This window comes from Anolis carolinensis, chromosome 1 (genome assembly GCF_035594765.1).
Source record: "Anolis carolinensis isolate JA03-04 chromosome 1, rAnoCar3.1.pri, whole genome shotgun sequence".
In the NCBI taxonomy this organism is placed as follows: domain Eukaryota; kingdom Metazoa; phylum Chordata; class Lepidosauria; order Squamata; family Dactyloidae; genus Anolis; species Anolis carolinensis.
Window position 1 is genome coordinate 133,682,903 of NC_085841.1, and position 21,207 is coordinate 133,704,109.

A 21,207-nucleotide genomic window follows, 5' to 3' on the forward strand; every position below is an offset into this window, starting at 1 on the left:
TTGATCATATGCTTTACATTATTTTGTGTTATGGAACTACTCTTCGTGATTCACTAAAAGTTTCATTTTTTTCTGGCTAGGGCCCTGGCTGTATGAGTATGTGTCAGGAGTGTTTTAAGTGTTTTGATACAGTCAATGGGCTAACCAATAAAAGGAACTGATTCCACAGGGCCTTCCATATCATCCCCTCACAAAGAGGAGCGTGGGAGGGAAACAGCCTCCTCCTCCTCCTCCTGCAGGCGAGTGGGAAATGCCTCTTTCCCGCGGGCTTCGCATCCGAGCCACTGGGGCCCCTCGTTTTGACGTCTGCGAGGAGGGCGCATATAAGAGGAGGCGGGCGGGTATTGATGGGAGGAGGGAGGAAAAAGAAAAAGACGGAGAAGAGGAAGAGGAGGAGGAGAAGGAGGTGTGAAGAGGGGAAAGCGGTGTGACGAGCTCGTGCGGCCAAGGGAGCGCCTCGCGTCCACCCACACGTTGCAAGCCGATCCTCGCTCTCTCGCTCTCGCTCTCTTTCCCGCATCCCCTCTCCGGCCCTTTCTTCCCCTCATGGACTCCCCCAGGAGCCTATATAAAGCCTGGTCATGGAGCAGCCCGAGGAGAGCCGGCGGCGCCTGACGGGGAAAGGAGAGTAAAGGCAGGCGGCGAGGCGAGGCCAGGCGAGGCTCCCCTCCGGCGGTTCTTCTCCGCCCAAAAGGGAAGCGAGGGAGCGAGAAAGAGAGAGAGCGAGAGCCCGGACACCTCTCCTTCCAGAGTCAGCAGGTACGGGGACGCTTCTTCTCCTCCGCGCGCTTCCCGCCAAGTTCGGCTCCTTCGGGAATGCCCATGCCAGGTCGAAACTTTAGACTTCGTGCTCTTCGGCGGCTCCTTTAAGTGCCAGTGGCTCAATGCTGCCAAGTCCTGGGAGTGGGACAAGCCTCCTCGGCCAAAGGACCGTTTCTGTGATGCCACAGCATTGCGCTTCAAGTCCTGCCAGAGACTATGGAGGCATGGGCAACCTTGGGTCCTCCAGGTGTTTGGGACTTCAACTTCCACAATTCCTAACAGCCGTGGGAGTGGGAGTTGTGGGAGTTGAAGTCCAAAACACCTGGAGGACCCAAGGTTGCCCATGCCTGGACTATGAATATAGGGAGGTCGAAAGGCTGGAGAGAACGGGAGGAAGGGAGGCAGGGTGCGTCTTCTCTGTAGAATCGATGCGGTTTGGCACCACTTGAACTGCCCCGGCTCAGTGAGGATGCCCCCTCCGTGGGCTCGCAGAGGGGAAAAGGATGAGGGTGTTTTCAAACTCGGCTGGGAGAGTACTATGGTCGTGTTGTCGAAAGATTTCATGGCCGGAATCACTGGGTTGCTGTGAGTTTTCCAGGCTGTATGGCCATGTTCCAGAAGCATTCTCTCCTGAGGTTTCGCCCACGTCTATGCTAGGCATCCTCAGAGGTTGTGAGGTCTGTTGGAAACTGGGCAAGTGGTGTTTATATATCTGTGGAAGGTCCAGGGTGGGAGAAAGAACTCATGTCTGTTGGAGGCAAGTGTGAATGTTGCAATTAATCACCTTGATTAGCATTAAAAAGCTTTGCAGCTTCAAAGCCTGGCTGATTCCTTCCTGGGGGAATCCTTTGTTGGGAGGTGATTAGCTGGTCCTGATTGTATCCTGTACGTAATTCCCCTGTTTTTGAGTGTTGTTCTTTATTTCTTGTCCTGATTTTAGAGTTTTTTTAAATACTGGTAGCCAGATTTTGTTAATTTTCATGGTTTCCTCCTTTCTGTTGAAAATGTCCTCATGAAAACACTACTATTGCAGTGTTTTGCTTTCCAGTTTTGCATTCGAGAGGGGGATATGTACGATTCTCCGTCAGAATATTCAAATTTTAATATGGAGTGATAGTGTTGTAAAGAAGTAGATAAGCCCTCCTGGAAGAACATCCTGATGGCTAAGAGCTGTTTAGCAGTTGAATATGCTGCCTCAGAATGTGTTGGGAGCAGAGGCTGGATGGTCATCTGTCTGGGGTTCTTTGTTTGTGCTTTTCCTGCATGGCAAGGGGTGGCCTTTGAGGTTTCTTCCAGCTCTTAAGACTCTGCGAGCTTTTCCTTTCCTACAATCCCTTTGAGTGGAAACAGCAAACTCTCCAAAGAGACCTTTCTGTCCCAAGTGTTTTATGGGCCACAGGCCACCTGAGGGACCCTTCCCAGCCGTAGCCAGATGCTGCCAGGACCGATCTGATCTTAATCTGAGGTTATTCTTCTGCCCTGAAGGTGGTTTCCACAGCATCATGATCCCCAGGACCCTAGAGATCATGGCTGAATCTACACTGCCCTATATCCCAGATTATCTTCTTTTATCCCGGGTTATCTGGCAGTGTAGACCCATATAATCCAGTTCAAAGCAGAATAATACATGTCCTTCATGTTTAAATGCCATTAATCTCTTCCTCCCATGCTCATTTGTAACCTATTCCAGTTGGGAACCCAAAATCCTTGCAAATCTCATGCCCATTTAGCGGTAGGTCTGATTTAAAATGTGCCCACTCCACAACTATGAGCCCTTCCACACAGTCATATAATATCTGCTTCGAATTGGGATATCTGAGTCCACACTGCCATATAATTCAGTTCAAAACAGATGTGGGATTTCCTGCCTTGATGTTCTGGGATATAGGGCTGTGTGGAAGGGTAGAACTTCACTAAGGGCCCTTCCACACAGCCCTATATCCCAGAACATCAAGGGAAAAAAAACTCACATTATCTGATTGTGGACTCAGATAACCCAGTTCAAAGCAGATATTGTGGGGTTTTCTGCCTTGATATTCTGGGATATGGGGCTGTGTGGAAGGGCCCTGAGTTCACACTGCCATATATTCCAGTTCAAAACAGATCATGTGGGATTTTATTCCACACAGCCATATACATCCAGCGTCTGTAAAAACCGCGTGCTTTAAAACTTTTCCAAGTAACTTTCAACAAGGGCTTCCCAGTTGGCTGCCTGTTGATTAAGCTCCAGCTGCGTAGTAATGCTTGCAAAGCTTTATCTTCCTAAAACAAGAGTAAGTCTGTAGTTGAGCCAGCTGACTCGCATGGGCTTTGGCACCAGGGCCCCAGGGCGAAGGAGAGCCCCGAAGCGCGGTTCCCAACGTGGGATGGATGGGGGCGTAGTGCGCATGCGTGCGCCACAACCCGCGCTCCGGGACATGCCGAAGAAATGGGCAAGTTGGGTTTGGGATCTGTCATGCTCTGCCTTTGCCCCCCCTCCCCCCTCTCCCTTGCCTCGGGTTAATGGACTGAAAAGATTGTTTTGACTCCTGTCCCTGCAGACTTGTTGGCAGAATTGCGCCCAATGTGTGCGGTTCATGTGACTGGAGTGAGGAGGCATTGGGGAGTGAGTGCCTTCGGGGAACTCCTGCTTGGCTGAGGGAGGCAGCGAGGCGGCCCGCAGCGCCTGCACTTGGCCAGCCGGAGCCTCCCTCACTTCTCTCCGCTTCCTCCGCGCAGGGCCGAGGCTCGCCAGGCCTGCCACCCGATGGGCGGGCGCCTCTTCTGCTCGCCGGCGCTGCTGGCGGTGGCGGCGGTGCTGTCGGCGGGGCTGTGCAAGGAGCGGCCCTCGGACGCGAGCAGCGCGGCGGGGCTCAAGGACCGGCAGAACCTCCTCAACCTCATCATGGAGATCCTGCAGGAGCTGAAGCGCGTCCGCCTCGAGGAGGACGAGGAGAACGGCGTCCAGTACAAGCACGACTACCTCCTGGGGCGCAGGCAGCTCCCCGACTACGCGGCCGACTCCGAGGAGCAGAGAGTCGGTAAGGCACGGCTGGGGACGAGGACAGTGGATTGCGGGTGGGAAGCCCTGTCCAGCCTCCCCGCCCACTGCTGCCCGCCCCCTCCCTCCTCCTCCTGGCTTCTCTTATCCACTCCCTCCCCTTTCCTTCCCCTTCTTTCCTTCCCCCTCCCTCCCCTTCACTCTTCTTGCCCTCCTCTCCACTCCCCCTTCTCCCCTCTTCTCCCCATTCCCTTCCCTTATTTCCCCTCTCCTAACTGTTTCCTGGGTAGACCTGGTCAGCTGCTGAACTTGCGGACTGGAAAGGTTGGTGGTTCAAATCCAACATAATAGGGTGAGCTCCCGCTGTTAGCACCAGCTTCTGCCAACCTAGCTGTTCGAAAACATGCAAATGTGAGTAGATCAATAGGTACCGCTCCGGCGGGAAGGTCATGGCGCTCCATGCATTCATGCTGGCCACATGACCTTGGAGGCGTCTACCGACAACGCCAGCTCTTTGGCTTAGAAATGGAGATGAGCACCAACCCCCAGAGTCGGATACGACTAGACGTAGTTGTTGTTTTTAATTCTTCAAAGCACCACTTTGCTTGCATTTAGCCAACCACAGCTACACAGTTTGCTTTGTTGTAAGTGTTGGGAATTTTGATGATGGCTTCCAGAACAATGCATTTCTAGTTAATTTTAGTTAGTTAATTTTCGGTTGCAATTTCACTAAAATGTCAGCAATGGAACACTTAGTATCTTTATATTCACTGTTTATAATGAGAGAGTTAAACAAATGTTTCAAGAACGATAAGGCAGAAATAGGAAAGCTTCAAGCTGTTTCAAACTTCAAATCCACACCCGGAAATTGTCCCAGTTTGGCAGAGTCAGTTCCAGATAATCAATCTCCTGCTGTCCTATTTTCAGCTGCTTTTAAAATGTCCCATTTTTTTTCTCTTCCACTTTTTCCCTTTCTCCTTAGCTTCAATTGCTGAAATTGAATCAAAGTGCAAAAGTAGCTTGTATCCAATTAATGGGGATGTGGGAGGGAAAGAAGAGGGCAGAATCTTACCCTTCCTAGTAGGTTCAGGCAAAAGCAAACTGCTGATTGGATATTTTTCTTCATTATTTTTGTCATTATGACCACACTCTGTGCCCCAGTTGTCATCTGCAACATTGGAAGGTATGCAAATCCAAAACTATCAAAGTCTACAAGAAGCATGGCCAAGAGTCAGGATTTGTGGAAGTTGTAGTCTAAAACATCTGAAAGGCCAAAGCTTTCCCATCCCTGATGAAACATCTTCTTATGTGCAAAATAGATGTCCATGCCAATGTCTTCCTCAATGCTTCTAAAATGTGATAGTATACAGGAAATGAAGTTTTGTGTCTTTAAACTGATCTAAAGTTATCTTGATCCTTTAAAACTGAAGATACACAGACTGACAAATAAATAATGGAATGTAGTTATAGAGTGCATTTACGTGTAGAATTAATGTATTTTGACACCATTGCAACTGCCACGGCTCAATGCTATAGAATCCTGGGAACTGTAGTTGGTGGGGAACCAGCATTGGGCAGGGAAAACTTTGTAAAATGATAATTCTGATAATTCCATAGCATTGATCCATGGCAGTTCAAGTGGTGAAATGTTCTCTCTAGAAATCTCTAAGCACTCCAGTGTTGTTCTATTGTCAACTTCCTCCAATTGTGCTGGAGGACCTGGAGATTTCTACAGAGAACACCTCTCTAGGAATCTCTAGGTCCTCCAATGCAATTTTGTGGTCAGCTTCCAGGGAAATTCAGTCATAGAATCATGCTGGAAAACAGAAATACCTACAGAGGTGTTCTCTTACGAAAAACCAATAGCACTTTCTATATTCATGAGTTTTCAATTTAATGGGGTCTTATGCTTCTAACCCCATGAATGTGAAGGGAGGACTGTACTTTCATTTGACTTCAGTGGGATAATTCTGCAGAAAATATTTTCAGAAATACTTCTTTAGAAACTTAGGACATTGAAATCAAACAGGAATTTTTGCTTTTCAAAAGTTGAATCAGTAACAATAGAAGCAAGCTTCTTTATGTTGCTACAACCTGATATTTGCATAGGCCATCACTTAATCTAGATCTGTTTAGAAGCTACAGTGTACACTATAGAGCAGTGGTTCTCAACCTGTGGAACCTCAGGTGTTTTGGCCAACAACTCCCAGAAATCCCAGCCAGTTTACCAGCTGTTAGGATTTCTGGGAGTTGAAGGCCAAAACATCTGGGGACCCACAGGTTGAGAACCACTGCAAGTAAATGATGTGGTTTAAAACCTTCCAGATGTTTTGGACTTCGGCTCCCAGAATTCCTGGCTATTGGACAAGCTGACCAGGGCTTCTGGGAGTTGGGAGACCCAAACACCCAGGGGGCCACAGGTTGTGCAGGCCTGATCTAAAAGGACTTCAACCTAGTATGGATTAATATTCTTGTTTTCTTCATGCATGATATGGTAGTGATAATGATCAAAGAGCATTCAGAAATATGCCCCCATCTTCACTGTGTAATATGAAGGAATACAGTCAATTTTAGTCTATATTGGAGTGAGAAATTTGTGGCCTTCCAGTATTGTTAGAGGACTATTCCCATTACAAATGACAGCAGAATCTGCTTAACTAATATGTTGGATTTGATGTATAGCCATGCTATAGAAGTTAATTAGAACACAATTACTAAGGTATACTTGTAGTGAGCTTGTTTTAATAAAAGTAGCAGTGCCAACTTCTGAAAGACTTTCTTTCCCACTCTTATAATTGAAAAGCACTTGTAACCCAGACTCTCCTTAATGCATCTTCTAAGGCATCTTACCATCTCCTAGGGCACTTTTGAGAAACATCTAAGCATTTACTATGAAGCAATTAGGTCAAATCAGATAAAGTCAATTCAGCGGAGTCTAAATTTACATAGAGTAAATAAATGTTGAATTTCGAGAAATGTTTAAACTTGCCAGTGAATCAGATCTGCGATAAAGAGGCTCCAAGGGAATTCAAAGGCCACTTAGGCATTCATTTATGGTAAAATAAATAAACTACAGTGCTCCATGTGCAATCAACATTAAGATATCACTATAAGTAACCATAAAAGCAGTAAAATATGACATTAAATCAAAGAGACTGACACAAGCAGCTAAAGAGATTTTCAATAAGCTACTTATATTCTGTTCCATTAAAGAGAAGACGTGGGAAAACAAGTAATTAAAGAACAAAGTAGTTTGCTCCTTGTTTCCCCAACCCCAATACTTGGTTCAACACTGATTATGTTTCTTGTAAAGGAAATATTAGCCTGTTCTGAATAGTAGATAATAAGGTTGAGGAACTGAATCACAGAAATAACAGCAGCATAAAGAATTAAGTCAGAATTCAAATAGTTTATAATAGCCATATACGGTTCTGTACAATTTAAGATCTGTAGAGATATAGATTGTTATGTGAACTGAAAACACAAGTATGGAAGAATAGCTAGCATCTGAGATAACAGTGGATTTACATGTTTTGTTTACAGTGCCATTAATAAAGAGATACCTAAGCAGTAACATCTGTGTTTTCACTGAAATGCTATGAAGCAGTTCAGTTGATAGGCATGGACACAGTGCCATTTGAAGCCTATAGTGTACAGTGTTATGCAGTTTAGCAAAACTTGGATGCAGTTCAAGAATAGTTACTACATTCTTCTTATGAGTTACATAGCTTTAAGCTGACCAGTATCCTTCACCCCCATCAGAACAATGTAGCCAGGACTACCTAGAATGATCATAATGCAAAAGTAAAACAAAATATAAAAAAAACGAGATGCAATGATTGATATGCCAGAACAGACACCCAAGTTCAGATGCACTTGGGGCCAGCCATACCAAAACCTAATCTACTTTATAGGGTTGCTCTGAAGATAAAGACTATGTAAGAGGGGAAGAATTATGTATAGTTTGAATCCCATGGGTGGAGGGAAGGTGGGACATGTGAATGTAATACATGAGCCCAGTCAGTGAGAGAAGGTTCCTAACTTATTCATATAGGTATGAATTGTGGTGTATCATTGTCTGCTACCATTCTCAGCCCTGTTAGCATGTGGATGCAAATTACAATCCCTGACTATGAAATGAGGGCCTAAATTTCAGATCTCAATTTCCTAGTGAATATATTTCAGATAGTCTCCTGGACCTAAGTGTTGTATGCGTTTTCTGTATCTGTCTCATTTTCCCCACTTTCATTTCTGATTGTAATATTTATTAATATTTTCAATACTTATAATAATGAACATTTAATTTTCAGACTTTAGAATATCAATGGGTGGTCTGTTGCAATCACTTCTCTGCTTCCCATCCTTAGTCCATAATAATAAGACACATTTGGAAAGCGATGTTGAATATATAAGAGAAGCTGAATACATTGGAGAAATTTTTACGTTAATATGTAGTAGTAATAAACTAGGATTGTAAGTCAGAAGTGGCAATGGTGGCTGTCAGATGCTTTTTCAATTTGAATTCCCATAATTCCTCACCACTGACTATCCTGCTCATGACTAATGAGAACTGGAAAAAGTAAGTAGAGACCTAGTTATCCACCCTTAGTGTAGGGAGTCTGGCTAGCTCAAAAAAATGTTGTGATAATAAGCATACAGTATCTATATATATAAAAGAGTGATGGCATCAGGGCAGCGGACAAAACAACAAAAGTACAGGCCCCGCAACCTCGAAATTTGACAACACAACCCATCATCCATGCCTCCAGGTTGATACAACAAAAAGAAAAGAAAAATAAAGTCCTAATTAGAGGGAGAGCAATAATTTTTTTTTATCCAATTGCTGCCAGTTTAGAGGGCTAATCTCTGCCCACTTGGTTGCCTAGCAACCAGCCAAGGGACAGCCAGGTTTCAGTTAGGGGACAGGCAGATTTAGGCCTCACTTAGGCTTCTTCCACAGATTATCTGATTTTAACTGGATTATATGGCAGTGTAGACTCAAGGCCCTTCTACACAGCTCTATAACCCATTTATAATCTTACATTATCTGCTTTGCACTGGATTATCTTGACTCCACACTGCCATATAACCCACTTCAGTGTGCATTTTATACAGCTGTGAAGAAGGAGCCTCATATAATCCAGTTCTAAGCAGATAATAGAAGATTATCAATATACAGTAGAGTCTCACTTATCCAACATAAACAGGCCGGCAGGATAAGTGAATATGTTGGATAATAAGAAGGGATTCAGGAAAAGCCGATTAAACATCAAATTAGGTAATCGTTATACAAATTAAGCACCAAAACATCATGTTATACAACAAATTTGACAGAAAAAGTAGTTCCATGCGCAGTAATGCTATGTTGTAATTACAGTAGAGTCTCACTTATCCAACACTCGCTTATCCAATGTTCTGGATTATCCAATGCATTTTTGTAGTCAATGTTTTCAATATATTGTGATATTTTGGTGCTAAATTCATAAATACAGTAATTACTACATAGCATTACTGTGGATTGAACTACTTTTTCTGCCAAATTTGTTGTCTAAGATGATATTTTGGTGCTTAATTTGTAAAATCATAACCTAATTTGATGTTTAATAGGCTTTTCCTTAATGCCTCCTTATTATCCAACATATTCGCTTATCCAATATTCTGCCAGCCTGTTTATGTTGGATAAGTGAGACTCTACTGTACTGTATTTACAAATTTACCACTACAATATCACAATGAATTTAAAACACTGACTACAAAAACATTGATTATGAAAAGGCAGACTGCGTTGGATAATCCAGAACATTATATAAGTGAATGTTGGATAAGTGAGATTCTTCTTTAATATGAAATAATTACTGGGATAGAATAATGCAGAACAATATAATCTCTAAAACCAGGACAGTAAATAAACAGGGGAATTCCACACAGGAAACAATCAGGGCCAGCTAACACCTCCCAACAAAGTATTCCCATCATCAAAGTCTGGAAAATCCTCTGTTTTCTCAGGGCCACAGACAGTAGACGCACATAAAATATTGCAAACAACACTACTCTGAAAACAAGGGAATTCCAGACGGGAAAGAATCAGGGCCAGCTAACACCTCCCAACAAAAAATTCACTCAGGGAGGAAGCAGTCAGGCTTTAAAGCTGCAAGGCCATTACATCCTAATCATTTTTCCTAATTGCAGCATTCATACTTGCCTCCAACAGAAAAAAAAAACAATCAGAAATATTGTATATTCACAACCTTTAGGAAATAATATCCCCTGATGGCGCAGCGTGTTAAAGCGCTGAGCTGCTGAACTTCTGGACCGAAAGGCTGCAGGTTTGAATTGGGGGAGCGGAGAGAGCCCCCACTGTTAGCCCCAGCTTCTGCCAACCCAGAAGTTCAAAAACATGCAAATGTGAGTGCATCAATAGGTACTGCTCGGGTGGGAAGGTAACGCCGCTCTATGCAGTCATCCCACATGACCTTGGAGGAGTCTATGGACAACGCTGGCTCTTCAGCTTAGAAATGGAGATGAGCACCAACACTCTGAGTCAGACATGACTGGACTTAATGTCTGGGGAAAACCTTTACCCTTTACCTTAACTACCACCAGTTCCTCAATACTTTATTTCCCATAACACCATACTTGGCCACAGCAACGCGTGGCCGGGCACAGCTAGTCATTCTATAAAGGCCTATTACATAATATGTCCTAGTAAGTTTAGCACAATATTTTCAGTTCCTACTAGCCCCAAGATAACTAGGAAATAAGCAACAGCAATTCTCTTTCAAAATATACATATTCAGGCCTTGTGGAATAGAACACAGTTCACTGGATATTGTAGACATAAAATCCAAACACACAAGTAAAACTGTTCTGAAGCACACAATTAAACTTAATTTGTTTTTAAGTTATGCAAACATCTTACATCTTGCCTGAGACAAGACAGTTCCTTTCCATTAAAAAGTATCCTTTAAAAAGTATCTAATACATGTAATAGTAATAATTTGATTTCTTACTGGGCTCTCCTCATGGCTCGAGGCGGGTTACAATATTGCTAAAACACATATTCAAAACACGTAATCAGATTATTCTTGTATAAACAAACAAGTCTTTTGAAATAATGCAGTGTTTTCACACAAATGTGTGAAAACATTTGCATTCTTTCAAAACAAACAAAAACAACAACAAAACAAAAAACACCACTGGGGGTGTTAACCCTTCCCTGTGCTATCTAAAGCTAATATGTACGTATATATATTTGGCTGGAGTTACACTTTAAAAATATACCTGTTCCGACTTACAGACAATTCAACTTAAGAACAAACTTAGAAAAACTATCTTTTTTGTAACTTGGGGACTGCCTGTAGTTCATTATCTACAAATATCTAAGAGACAAGATCCCTTTTTGACCATACCTTTCAATTAGTCTCTTACATGTGTTTGCATCCAATGTGAGGATTTTTACCAAATTTCATCTGTTAAAAATACTTGAGATTATCTCATAGTCCATGTCCATGTTCAACTTGGGTACTCTGTCTGCCTCCCATGTTGTCTTCTTCAAAATGCATCCTTTCTTCATTCCCTTTTGCAATTTTTTAGACACCATCTCTATTTGGGTATAAAAATCCTTTGCTCTCAACAGAGTTATCCAAAATGACAATCCTATTTATGATATTAAATTCCTTGATTTCAGTAAGGTAAAAGGTAAAGGTCTTCCCCTAATATTAAGTCTAGTTGTGTCCGACTCTGGGGTTGGTGCTCATCTCAATTTCTAAGCCGAAGAGCCAGCATCATCCATAGACACCTCCAAGGTTATGTGGCTGGCATGACTGCATGGAGCGCCTTTACCTTCCCGCCAGAGTGGTACTTATTGATCTACTCACGTTCGCATGTTTTCGAACTGCTAGGTAGGCAGAATCAGGGGCTAACAGTGGGAAATCACCCTGCACCCCAGATTCGAACCGCCGACCTTTCGGTCAGCAAGTTCAGCAAGTTCAGCGGTTTAATCCACTGCGCCCCTAGGATTCATTAGTTCTCAACCTTCCCAATGCCGCGACCCCTTAATACATGTTGTGGTGACCCCCTACCATAACATTGTTGTAATTGCTACATCATAACAGTAATTTTACTACTGTTATTAATCATAATGTAAATAACTGATATACTGGATGTATTTTCATTCACTGAACCAAATTTGGCACAAATATTATACACCCACATTTGAATACTGGTGGGGTGGGGGGGTATTGATTTTGTCATTTGGGAGTTGTAGTTGCTGGGATCCATAGTTAACCTATAATCAAAGAGCATTCAGAACTCTACAAACAATGGAATTGAACCAAACTTGGCACACAGAACTCCCATGACCAACAGAAAATACTGGAGGGATTTTGGGTTCCTAAGACCATCAGAAATATGCAAGTGTTTTTCAGCCTCAGAGGAAGGCAAAGACAAGTCCCCATTGAATAAATCTTTCTATATATATGTTTGTGTGTGAATGATAGGGTCACCAAGGCACTCAACAACAAATTAATGACCTAAATAAGTCATAGAAGGACAAAATCTCCCTCAAAGCAAGAAAACTATACTCCTGTGAGAAACTGAGCACTTGCCTATTTTTTTTAAAACCAAGACGTTTGTCCAAAACGTTCTATTTATTATTTTGCTAGTTAGAGAACATGCAGATGATTGCCATGTGCTTGCCAGAACTGTTAACAACAGTGTAATTGAGAAATCCACTCCCTTTGGGAGTTAGTCCTAAAAATACTTGCTTAAAATTATTTTATTTTTCTTGGACCTAAGGTTTTCTTCCAATTTTACAGAGAACTCACTGATTCTAACATCAGTGGAAATATTACTGCTCTGCATAAACAGTTACATTTTATCCTGTTTTTAAATGTCTAAAAACTAAAGAGCATGGAAAGTGAGTGTCTTTTATTGCTTTTCAACAGAAATAGTTCCAAGAGATCTGAGAATGAAAGACAAGTTTTTAAACCATTTAACAGGTAAGAATTTAAATATTTGTATGTTTTTTCCATTATCTTTCTTATGGTACCAACTGAACTGATCTATTGCTTCCCTTTTCTCTCTCTCTCTCGTCAGGACATCTTTATTTTGGTCCCAAATGCACTAAACACTTTCACAGACTTTACCACCATACAAGAGACTGTACTACGCCTGCATGTAAGTGCTGTTATCTGAAACCAGAATGAACTACTGTTAGGTATAATAAGGCTCAAATGGGAATTAATAGTACCTGTCGGTTTGAACGTGAAAATGTCAACCCACATTTAGTAATCATAGCATTGCATTCCATGGGAAGCTATTTTAAATTGCTCTTGCTGTAATTCTTCTGAGAGGTCTACTGGCTATAATTTCATAAACTATCACTTAAAAAGTACTTTTTGTGGGCAGCCAATTTGTACTCCAATTATATGTCAACTTTTTAGGTTTACAGTGTAATGACTTGGAACTTACTAGTTCATCAGATAACACACATTAATGAATCAAGCCTGTTTTGGCTTTCAACACTAGGATTTTTTTTAAATGAAGAATTGTTTTCCAGCACTATAGCTGGCAAGAGTCAGAGAAGACAGTGCTAAAATAAGGACTAAATATGATGCTTTCTTCCATCATTATTCAAAATTCAATCATCTAATATTAACCTTCTGTACATCATTCTGAAAAGGTAGTCCATGAAAGTGAATGTGTAAACAGTTCCCAATATTTTTTTCCTGCTCTATGAGGAATAAGGAATCTGCCTGCTTTCAAAAGTAGGGATCAGTCATTGCCTCTTTATCCCAGAATGCAGTATTGGGTAGAAAATGATCCCTATAAGAATAATATCTATTCAGCCTGAAAAACTAATATTAAAATACATCTAGCCAAAGTTTTGGACTCTAATTTTTTAAATCTATCTCCTGCTTTTTGTACCTTGTAGGCTGATTAGTTCTGGAAAACATTAATACTTTATTCTGGTATTTAGTTGAACAACACATAATAAAGGCATTCACCTAATAGTGAATTTTCCTCTTCTCTGTCCCCCTGGATAGATCCCACAATCATGAATTAGCAATGCTTTTTTATTTGTCTATCCAGTTTCTGTAACAGATCAAAATATTGTATGTCAAGTAAAAAATGTTCATAAAGCTAGGGTTGAATGCAAAATCCATATAATTTAAATCAAAATGGCAATATGTTTGTTCTTGTCCCTAGATAGAAGGGACCAGCAGGTAGTAAATGAATGTCTTTTAAGTTACTACATATGTGCAGATCTAAAACAGCTTGGGGACTTTGTACATAGGTCTGTATGTCAAAATACAAACAACTGCACAGGAAACAAAATAAGTTTCTTATGGGCTGTAAACAGCCAAAAGAATTTCTGCAACTGGATGAATATTGTCAAATCAGTTGACAATATAGCAAACAGATAGCGTACATAAGTGTCACATTTATCAATGTACTCAATAAAGAATCTTTAACTGCTCTTCCCTCAGTAGCCTTATCCTATCTTGGCAGTAAATGAATCAGTTTGTCTCATATTTCAGTTTTAGAGAAGGTTTCCCTATCTATTCTTGCCACTTACATTTGCAAGTCAAATACAAGTAATTTATTGCATTAGGAAAAAAATTACTTGCTTTACAGCATTTAAACACAGAGTTGTCAATCTTTGGATTAGGTTGCAAGAGATCTTAACTAAAAACATGGAAATGCCATATGTACAACCTTATACATATGGTTCACATAATACTATTTAAATGCAGTTTGTAGGGAAATCTATTGCATAAACAATCCGTTGGAGGCTATGTAGCATAGGTTGCTGCATATTTCAGTCTATGTTGTAGTGTATATTACCCAGCATATTATAGGTTAGAGGAAGTTTCATATTTTTGTGTTCCTCACCCTGGTTTTCTGCCAAACTTGGATTTGACAGGAACCACAACTAATGCCATCTCCCTAGGTGTACCTACATGATGTAATATTTACAAAAAAATTAAGTTGGTCACATTTGCATTACTATTTATGTGTGTTCAGAACAACAATGTAGTCTATTGTGCTTTGAATATTTATTTATTCATTACATTTATACCCAATATTTGGGCAGGTATGAACAAATACAGGCTACTGTGAGGTCCAGGGCTCAGTGTGTACTATAGCCAAAAATTCTTTTCACACTTTAAGTATTAAAACATGCAGAGTCGCTCTGATAATAGGTAAACTTTATAGTTTTTCCACAATTCATTTCTCCCTTTTTGTGCTTATTTAAGAGTAAACAGAACGTTTTTTATTCCATAGTTCAACTAAAGGTTTAATTTCCAAATGCCATTCTTGCAAATCTGCGTACCTAACTTGCCTCTACATGTATGCAAACTGAAAAAGGTTGGTAGAAGAAACTTTCATGTACTAAGTTTACTTCCTTACATTCAGTAGGCCTAGTTTACGAAAGCTAATGCCATCAGGTTTTTTCTCTCAATTAATCTCTAAATGGATATGGCTTTGAATATCTGCCTATATGTGTTTTACAAATTCTTCAAGTGGGTGCTTACAGGAACAGAGATTGCATACCTAGTGCACTGTTCACTTGTAATGTTGCATATATACAGTGTCTCTTTTAGTAATGACATATATGTCGATCTTACACGTACATACCAAGAAGTAAGTCCAAAAGTGCTTTCTACCCAGGCAGTCTGCATAGGATTATACATTGAAGTGCATATAAAAATCCATTCCTTACAGATGCAAACATCTAATTTATCACATTCACCTGCCAGTCCACATAGATTTAAACATGTTTTAAATGGTTTCAAAATAAATTGCAGTAGGTTTGTATAAGCTCTTCCTTTAAAACAATGCCAAGTTAAGCCAAGTTCTTCATTTTGAAATTTCAAGGCAAAGTTGGTTATTGTCTTAAAATCTATGTATGATCTTTTCACTGTAGACTATAAAAGATGTGCCAGGCTTCTTACTCGGTTGGCAGTAAGTCCAATGTGCATGGAAGGATAAGGTAAGCTTTTCAGAGAAGCAGTTGCATGCTGTCTTATATGCAGTGTTAAGATCTCCATTGTAATAGGTGTGATAAATGTATCAATCTGGAATAATAGCTCTCTGAAAGGGGAAGACCTTAACCAGAGTGACTCAGGGCCTTCCTTTGGCAAAAGACTGGCCATAATGATACCCCCTGCTAGAAAGAAGCATAAAAATCCTGAGATATCAAGCATCAATCCCTCTTAGCAGTATGCAGTTAACAGAGAGTAAATTTGCTTCTTTCAAGACAATGCTCACCAGTCAGCAACCATTTTTTAAATGTATTGACACTCAGTCTTCATTTGCAGCTTTGGAATTATTATCCTTGTTTTAATAAAGCTTAATGTGTCCATGTAGAAGGGATTAACATGTCTGCGGTAATTCAGTTGCAATATACTCACAGCGTGACAGACATTAGGTAAATTCAGTAACTTTTTTTCTAATTTGCAAACTAATTTCAATGTTAGCCTACACTCTAAAACAGACATCCTGTTCTTTCTTCCTGCAACCCACAGCAAGATAGCATCCTTAAGGTCTTGTGGGGAAAATGTCCTCACCTAATATAATTCACGAAATTTTTTTTAAAAACTGTTTGAGTAAAAATGGTCACAAGCATTCACCCTATTGCTGATGTTTTAGCTCTGAGTAGCTTTACTTGTAGGGGTGTGCAGAATTCTGTTTGGCGATTTGAGAAAATATGGCAATCCGGCAGCCGGATTCCCAAAAACTTACTTGGAAGGACCCAGCTGAAGCCTTAACCAGAATGGATCACAAGCAACCAGATCTTGCAGCTAAGGGAGGCATGTGGGTGGTCTTGCGAATCCGGCAACAGCAGGTGCCTGGCGGCAGCTTATCCCTTTCTTTCTTCCCCAGTATCCTCCTCCATCCGTTCCCAAAGTGCCGCCCTCAAGCATCTGCTTTAAGCAAATAAGGCCGGAAATAGAGAAAAAGGCAGGAAAGGATTCCCTAGGCCTCTCCTCCAAAGAGGGAACCTGCTTTCCTAGCAGCACTTTGCGGGGCATGGGCATTGAAGGAGCCTCTGTGCTCCCTCCCGGGCATGCCTGAAGTTGAGATTTTTCTCAGTTTCCCACATTTCTTTCTCAGCTAATGAGAGGCCTGGTTGACTGTGTCCATTCTCCTCCTCTCTTGTGATATGCACTGGTTGGACTTCAACTCCCAGAACTGTCTCTTGTGGGTTTTTATTTTTAAAATGTTACGGTAAAAATGGAGTGCAATTCTTGGTCATCCACTCTGAATCCACAAACTGAATAATTTTCCTCAACAGCTGATGCTCACATCCTGAGAGAAACTGCAAACCAATCTGGAGTTATTGTGTATGTTGGATTGCAACTAAAGTGAATTCTGTTTCCATCTCATACCAATTGATAAATTAATCATGTATGTTTGTGTGTATGTTTTGTTTTCTTCCAGATGCCACTACTATCAAAGGAATAGCGCTAAGAGAAGTGCCTTGGAAACCAACAGGGAAATTAAAAAAAACATCTTTGTAACATATTCCATTGTGAAGAGATTTATTTTTGCAAGTTGATGGACTACTTCCCCAAAATCTTTAAACATGTGTTTTGTATACTGTCACCGCTGTTTACAGATACACATTCCTTATGGTAGAATACTACCAAAACAATAGAAAATGTTTCACACTTTAAAGCTGCCCTACAAGAGAAGTGTTGTATTGCCAAAAAGGAATTTCAGTGAATATCAAACTTCTGAGTACATTTCATGCAGAGACATCATGGGACACTGTCAAGAAAACTTTCCTGTGAAGGTTATCAATTAATATCTTTTTTTTTTTTTGCTTATGCAAGTCAAACAGTTTCATTCCAGCCTTTTTCATAAATCTGTTATGTTGGATTCATTGAGTGGAAAACTGTTTGCCATGTGCAAGAGAAACATGTTTTAAGTAAATCTTGGAATCTGTATCCACTCTAAAATGCCATATGTTTTCTGTACAGTAGAGGTATAAACATTCCAGCTAAATGTGCAATATGTAAATAATGTAAATAACATACATATGGAATAAAGTGTTTGGTATATTACCTGGCTCTTCATGACTATCTTTCAAACTTCCTAACTGAACTGTTGAGGATACAAAATTATTGCTAAGAGAAACTTTAAAAAAGGTATTGCATAGCTCAGGAGGAGGTAAATTTTTCAAGTGGTACTTCAAACAGTGGAAGATAATGCAAGTGAATTTTGGTTCAACAGCATCCTTTGGATTAATTCAATAAAGTCAAACCCTGCTCATTCATTCAATCACTTTTTCAAGTCTGCCTGTTATACTACTACCTTCGTTTCATTTTGCTGATTTTTGTTTCACACAAATGGTTCTGCTTCTCCAAATGAAAAGGAAAGAGCCACAGCCTATGCATGAAGCACAAACTAAAACACGAAATACCTACTGTGTCATCCTTTAGTAGGGAAAAGATACAGAGAGCAGGAAGGACATTAAGAGCTGTTATAAGTATAGTATAGAAACCTGGTGTAAAAGCTAATATGGTGGATTAGGAAGACTTTTTCTGCCAGAGTACTAGTGCTTCATCAAACTGGATTTCAAGATTTCATAGCATTGAACCCTGACAGTTAAAGGGATATCAAACTAATTATTTCTACAGTGTAGATGCACTCTTAAATCCTCGCTCGTCATGACTCTTTGAGTGACTTTGGGCAAGTTGTTATGAAGATAAAAGTAAGAAAATAAGATCTGACCAGGGTGGTCCATGCCTTAGTTACCTCTAGACTGGATTATTGCAACGCACTCTATGTAGGGCTGCCTTTGAAGACGGCCTGGAAACTGCAATTAGTACAACGTGCGGCAGCCAGGTTTCTAACTGGAGCAAATTACAGGGTGCATTCTACTCCCCTGTTCAAGGAGCTCCATTGGCTGCCATTTATTTTCCGAGCCCAATTCAAGGTGCAGGTCATTACCTACAAAACCCTAAACGGTTTGGGACCCACCTACCTTTGCGACCGTATGCCCCCCTATGAACCTGCACGATCTCTTCAATCGTCGGGGAGGCCCTCCTCTCGCTCCCACCACCCTCGCAGTTGCGATTGGTGGGGACGAGGGAGAGGGCCTTCTCCGTCGTGGCCCCCTGGCTTTGGAACCTGCTCCCCAGTGAGATCAAGCAGGCCCCTACCCTCCTCTCCTTTAGAAAGAGCCTGAAAACATGGCTCTTCCAGCAGGCCTTCGATAATTGATCCAGTATGTCTCACCTCTTGCATCTCCAATAATAGTCCCGTATTTACGCCTCTTCCAGCACCCTGAAGGCGTTGACAATTTGGATAATTCTCCCCTCCTGATGATTTTGACAAACTAGCACTTTGGCCCAGGTTTTTTCTAGATTTTATCCATGATTTTACCTTTTATTCTTGAATGTGATTTTATGGCTGGTTTTTGTTGTTATTATTTGTTTTTATTGCTTTGTTTTTATTGTGGACTGGGCTTGGCCCCATGTAAGCCGCTCCGAGTCCCTTCGGGGAGATGGGGCGGGGTATAAAAATAAAATTATTATTATTATTAAAACTATTGTAAAGGAAAAGAGAAATATTAAAGCAACAAATTAAGAGCTCAGCTGGGCATTTATGTAAATTCCACGAGACAATAAAGCACAGAAAGTGAAAGATAGATGGTTTTGCTAATAACAGACATCCATAAGTTGACTATACATGCCTTACATCTCATGATAACATTTTAGAAAAAAAACTATTACCGGCATGTAGTTGAAAGCAGCAGCACTATTATCGGCTGTGGAACTCCCTCCCCAGCGACATCCGGCAGGCTCCATCCCTTCTGGGGTTCAGAAAGAAACTGAAGACCTGGCTATGCAAGCAAGCATTTAAAGAATAAGTTTTCGTTGCTTCGACGCGGTCTGGATTAAGGTTTTTGTACACGGTCTGGCGGATGAATGGCACAAGCATTTTGCACTGTTTTAATTGTATATTGGTGTATTGGCATTAATTGCCATTTTTGTAAGCTGCCCTGAGTAAATCTATCCTAAATCTACCACTGATCAGTTTCACCGGACAATCATGCATTGGCTACATAAAAGCCTTTAGTGAACTCTGCTGCTTACCTTCCTATTTGAAAATTCCCATTTAGTTGTGTATTTTATCAGTTAATTATCAATTTTGTTTAAACTTAAGCCACAAATATATTTTCCCAGGAGCCTCCAAGTAAAGGGGCATGTCAAGCCTTTTAAACAAATCCAAATATATAGTGTCTACTTAATCGCTCCTATCTGCACCTCTGAATTCTGAAGCATGCTTTCATAAAACAGTTTACTCCTATTGAAACTGACTCTCACCAGGAAGCCTTTTCTTTATACTACATAACACGCACTCCGTAACACATGGTTTAATACCACTTTCTATCACTTAATCTCAGCATGTCTGGCAAGAGCTTTATTGCATGATACTGCTTAATTATTCAGTAATATTTTCACACTAAATATTTTTAACACATACCCAACATCAGGGTAAGACTACATCTTGAGGTAATTTCCACATTGTTAACCATATTATAGGGGTTTCTTGGAAAGATTAATCAGAGGGAGTTTGCCACTGCCCTCCTCTGAATTTGTGACTTGTCTGATGGGTTGCCATGGTCAGTGGGGGTTTCAGCCATGGTCTTGAATCGTAGACCAGTTCCCAAATCATTACACCATCATTCTAAAGCTCTCTTCACCATAGATAGTGATCTGTCTAGGGAACAGATGAACTCATCCATATCACAAAGGAAGGGATTGACTTCAAATCTTATGAATATCGTAACTATCAGAACAAGACAACCATTAATAAAAATGGTTAGTTAAATATTTTAACTAACAGATCTGTTATACAGATAAAATAACAGTATCTGTGATAATAATTGACGTATTTATCACATGCTATTATCATCACTCACCAGAACAGTCTATTTGATCGAACAGTAAAGACAAAATCCATGAAGATAAAACAAACTTTGTTCATATTTTTCCCCTTTCCAAGACTATATACTAAACCAGAGCTTTCCAAACGTTTCATGTTTGACACGCTTTTTAGATATGTATCCTTTTGCAACATGGTAATTCAGTTTTACTGGCAAATCAGAGGTTAAACTAACCCCTTATAAGAATTTCATACAATATATAACATCTGTTTGGTAAAAATTTTAATGTATAAATGAGGTTTGGATTATTTTTCCTTTACACTTATGTACTACAGTTGATTTTTGTGTAGCTTCCTCTATGGTTGCTTGATGTGGTTCATCTCAAACATCACTGTCAACAGATTTTCTTTTCTTAAATTAAAAACTTAACTATTTTAGTAAGGATTACTGCAATTCAGTCAACAAATTGTACAAATTATAAATGTTATAACACTTTCTGTACACTTGAACAGCACCAGCCTTTGTTTGTGGGGAGCAGTTCTCATGTAACACACCTAGG

The 21,207-nt window shown here is 40.6% G+C and overlaps 1 protein-coding gene across 1 annotated transcript; it reads left to right on the top strand.

Annotated features, from left to right (window-relative positions):
• The first annotated feature begins 261 nt into the window (after positions 1-261).
• alkal2 (ALK and LTK ligand 2) lies at positions 262-17,817 on the top strand. The gene is made up of 6 exons (XM_003215482.4): positions 262-759; positions 3,481-3,782; positions 12,688-12,741; positions 12,839-12,919; positions 15,675-15,740; positions 17,192-17,817. Exons 2-5 carry the CDS (start codon positions 3,509-3,511, stop codon positions 15,737-15,739), a joined length of 474 nt encoding a protein of 157 aa, XP_003215530.1. The 5' UTR covers positions 262-759; positions 3,481-3,508; the 3' UTR covers position 15,740; positions 17,192-17,817.
• The last annotated feature ends 3,390 nt before the right edge of the window (positions 17,818-21,207 follow it).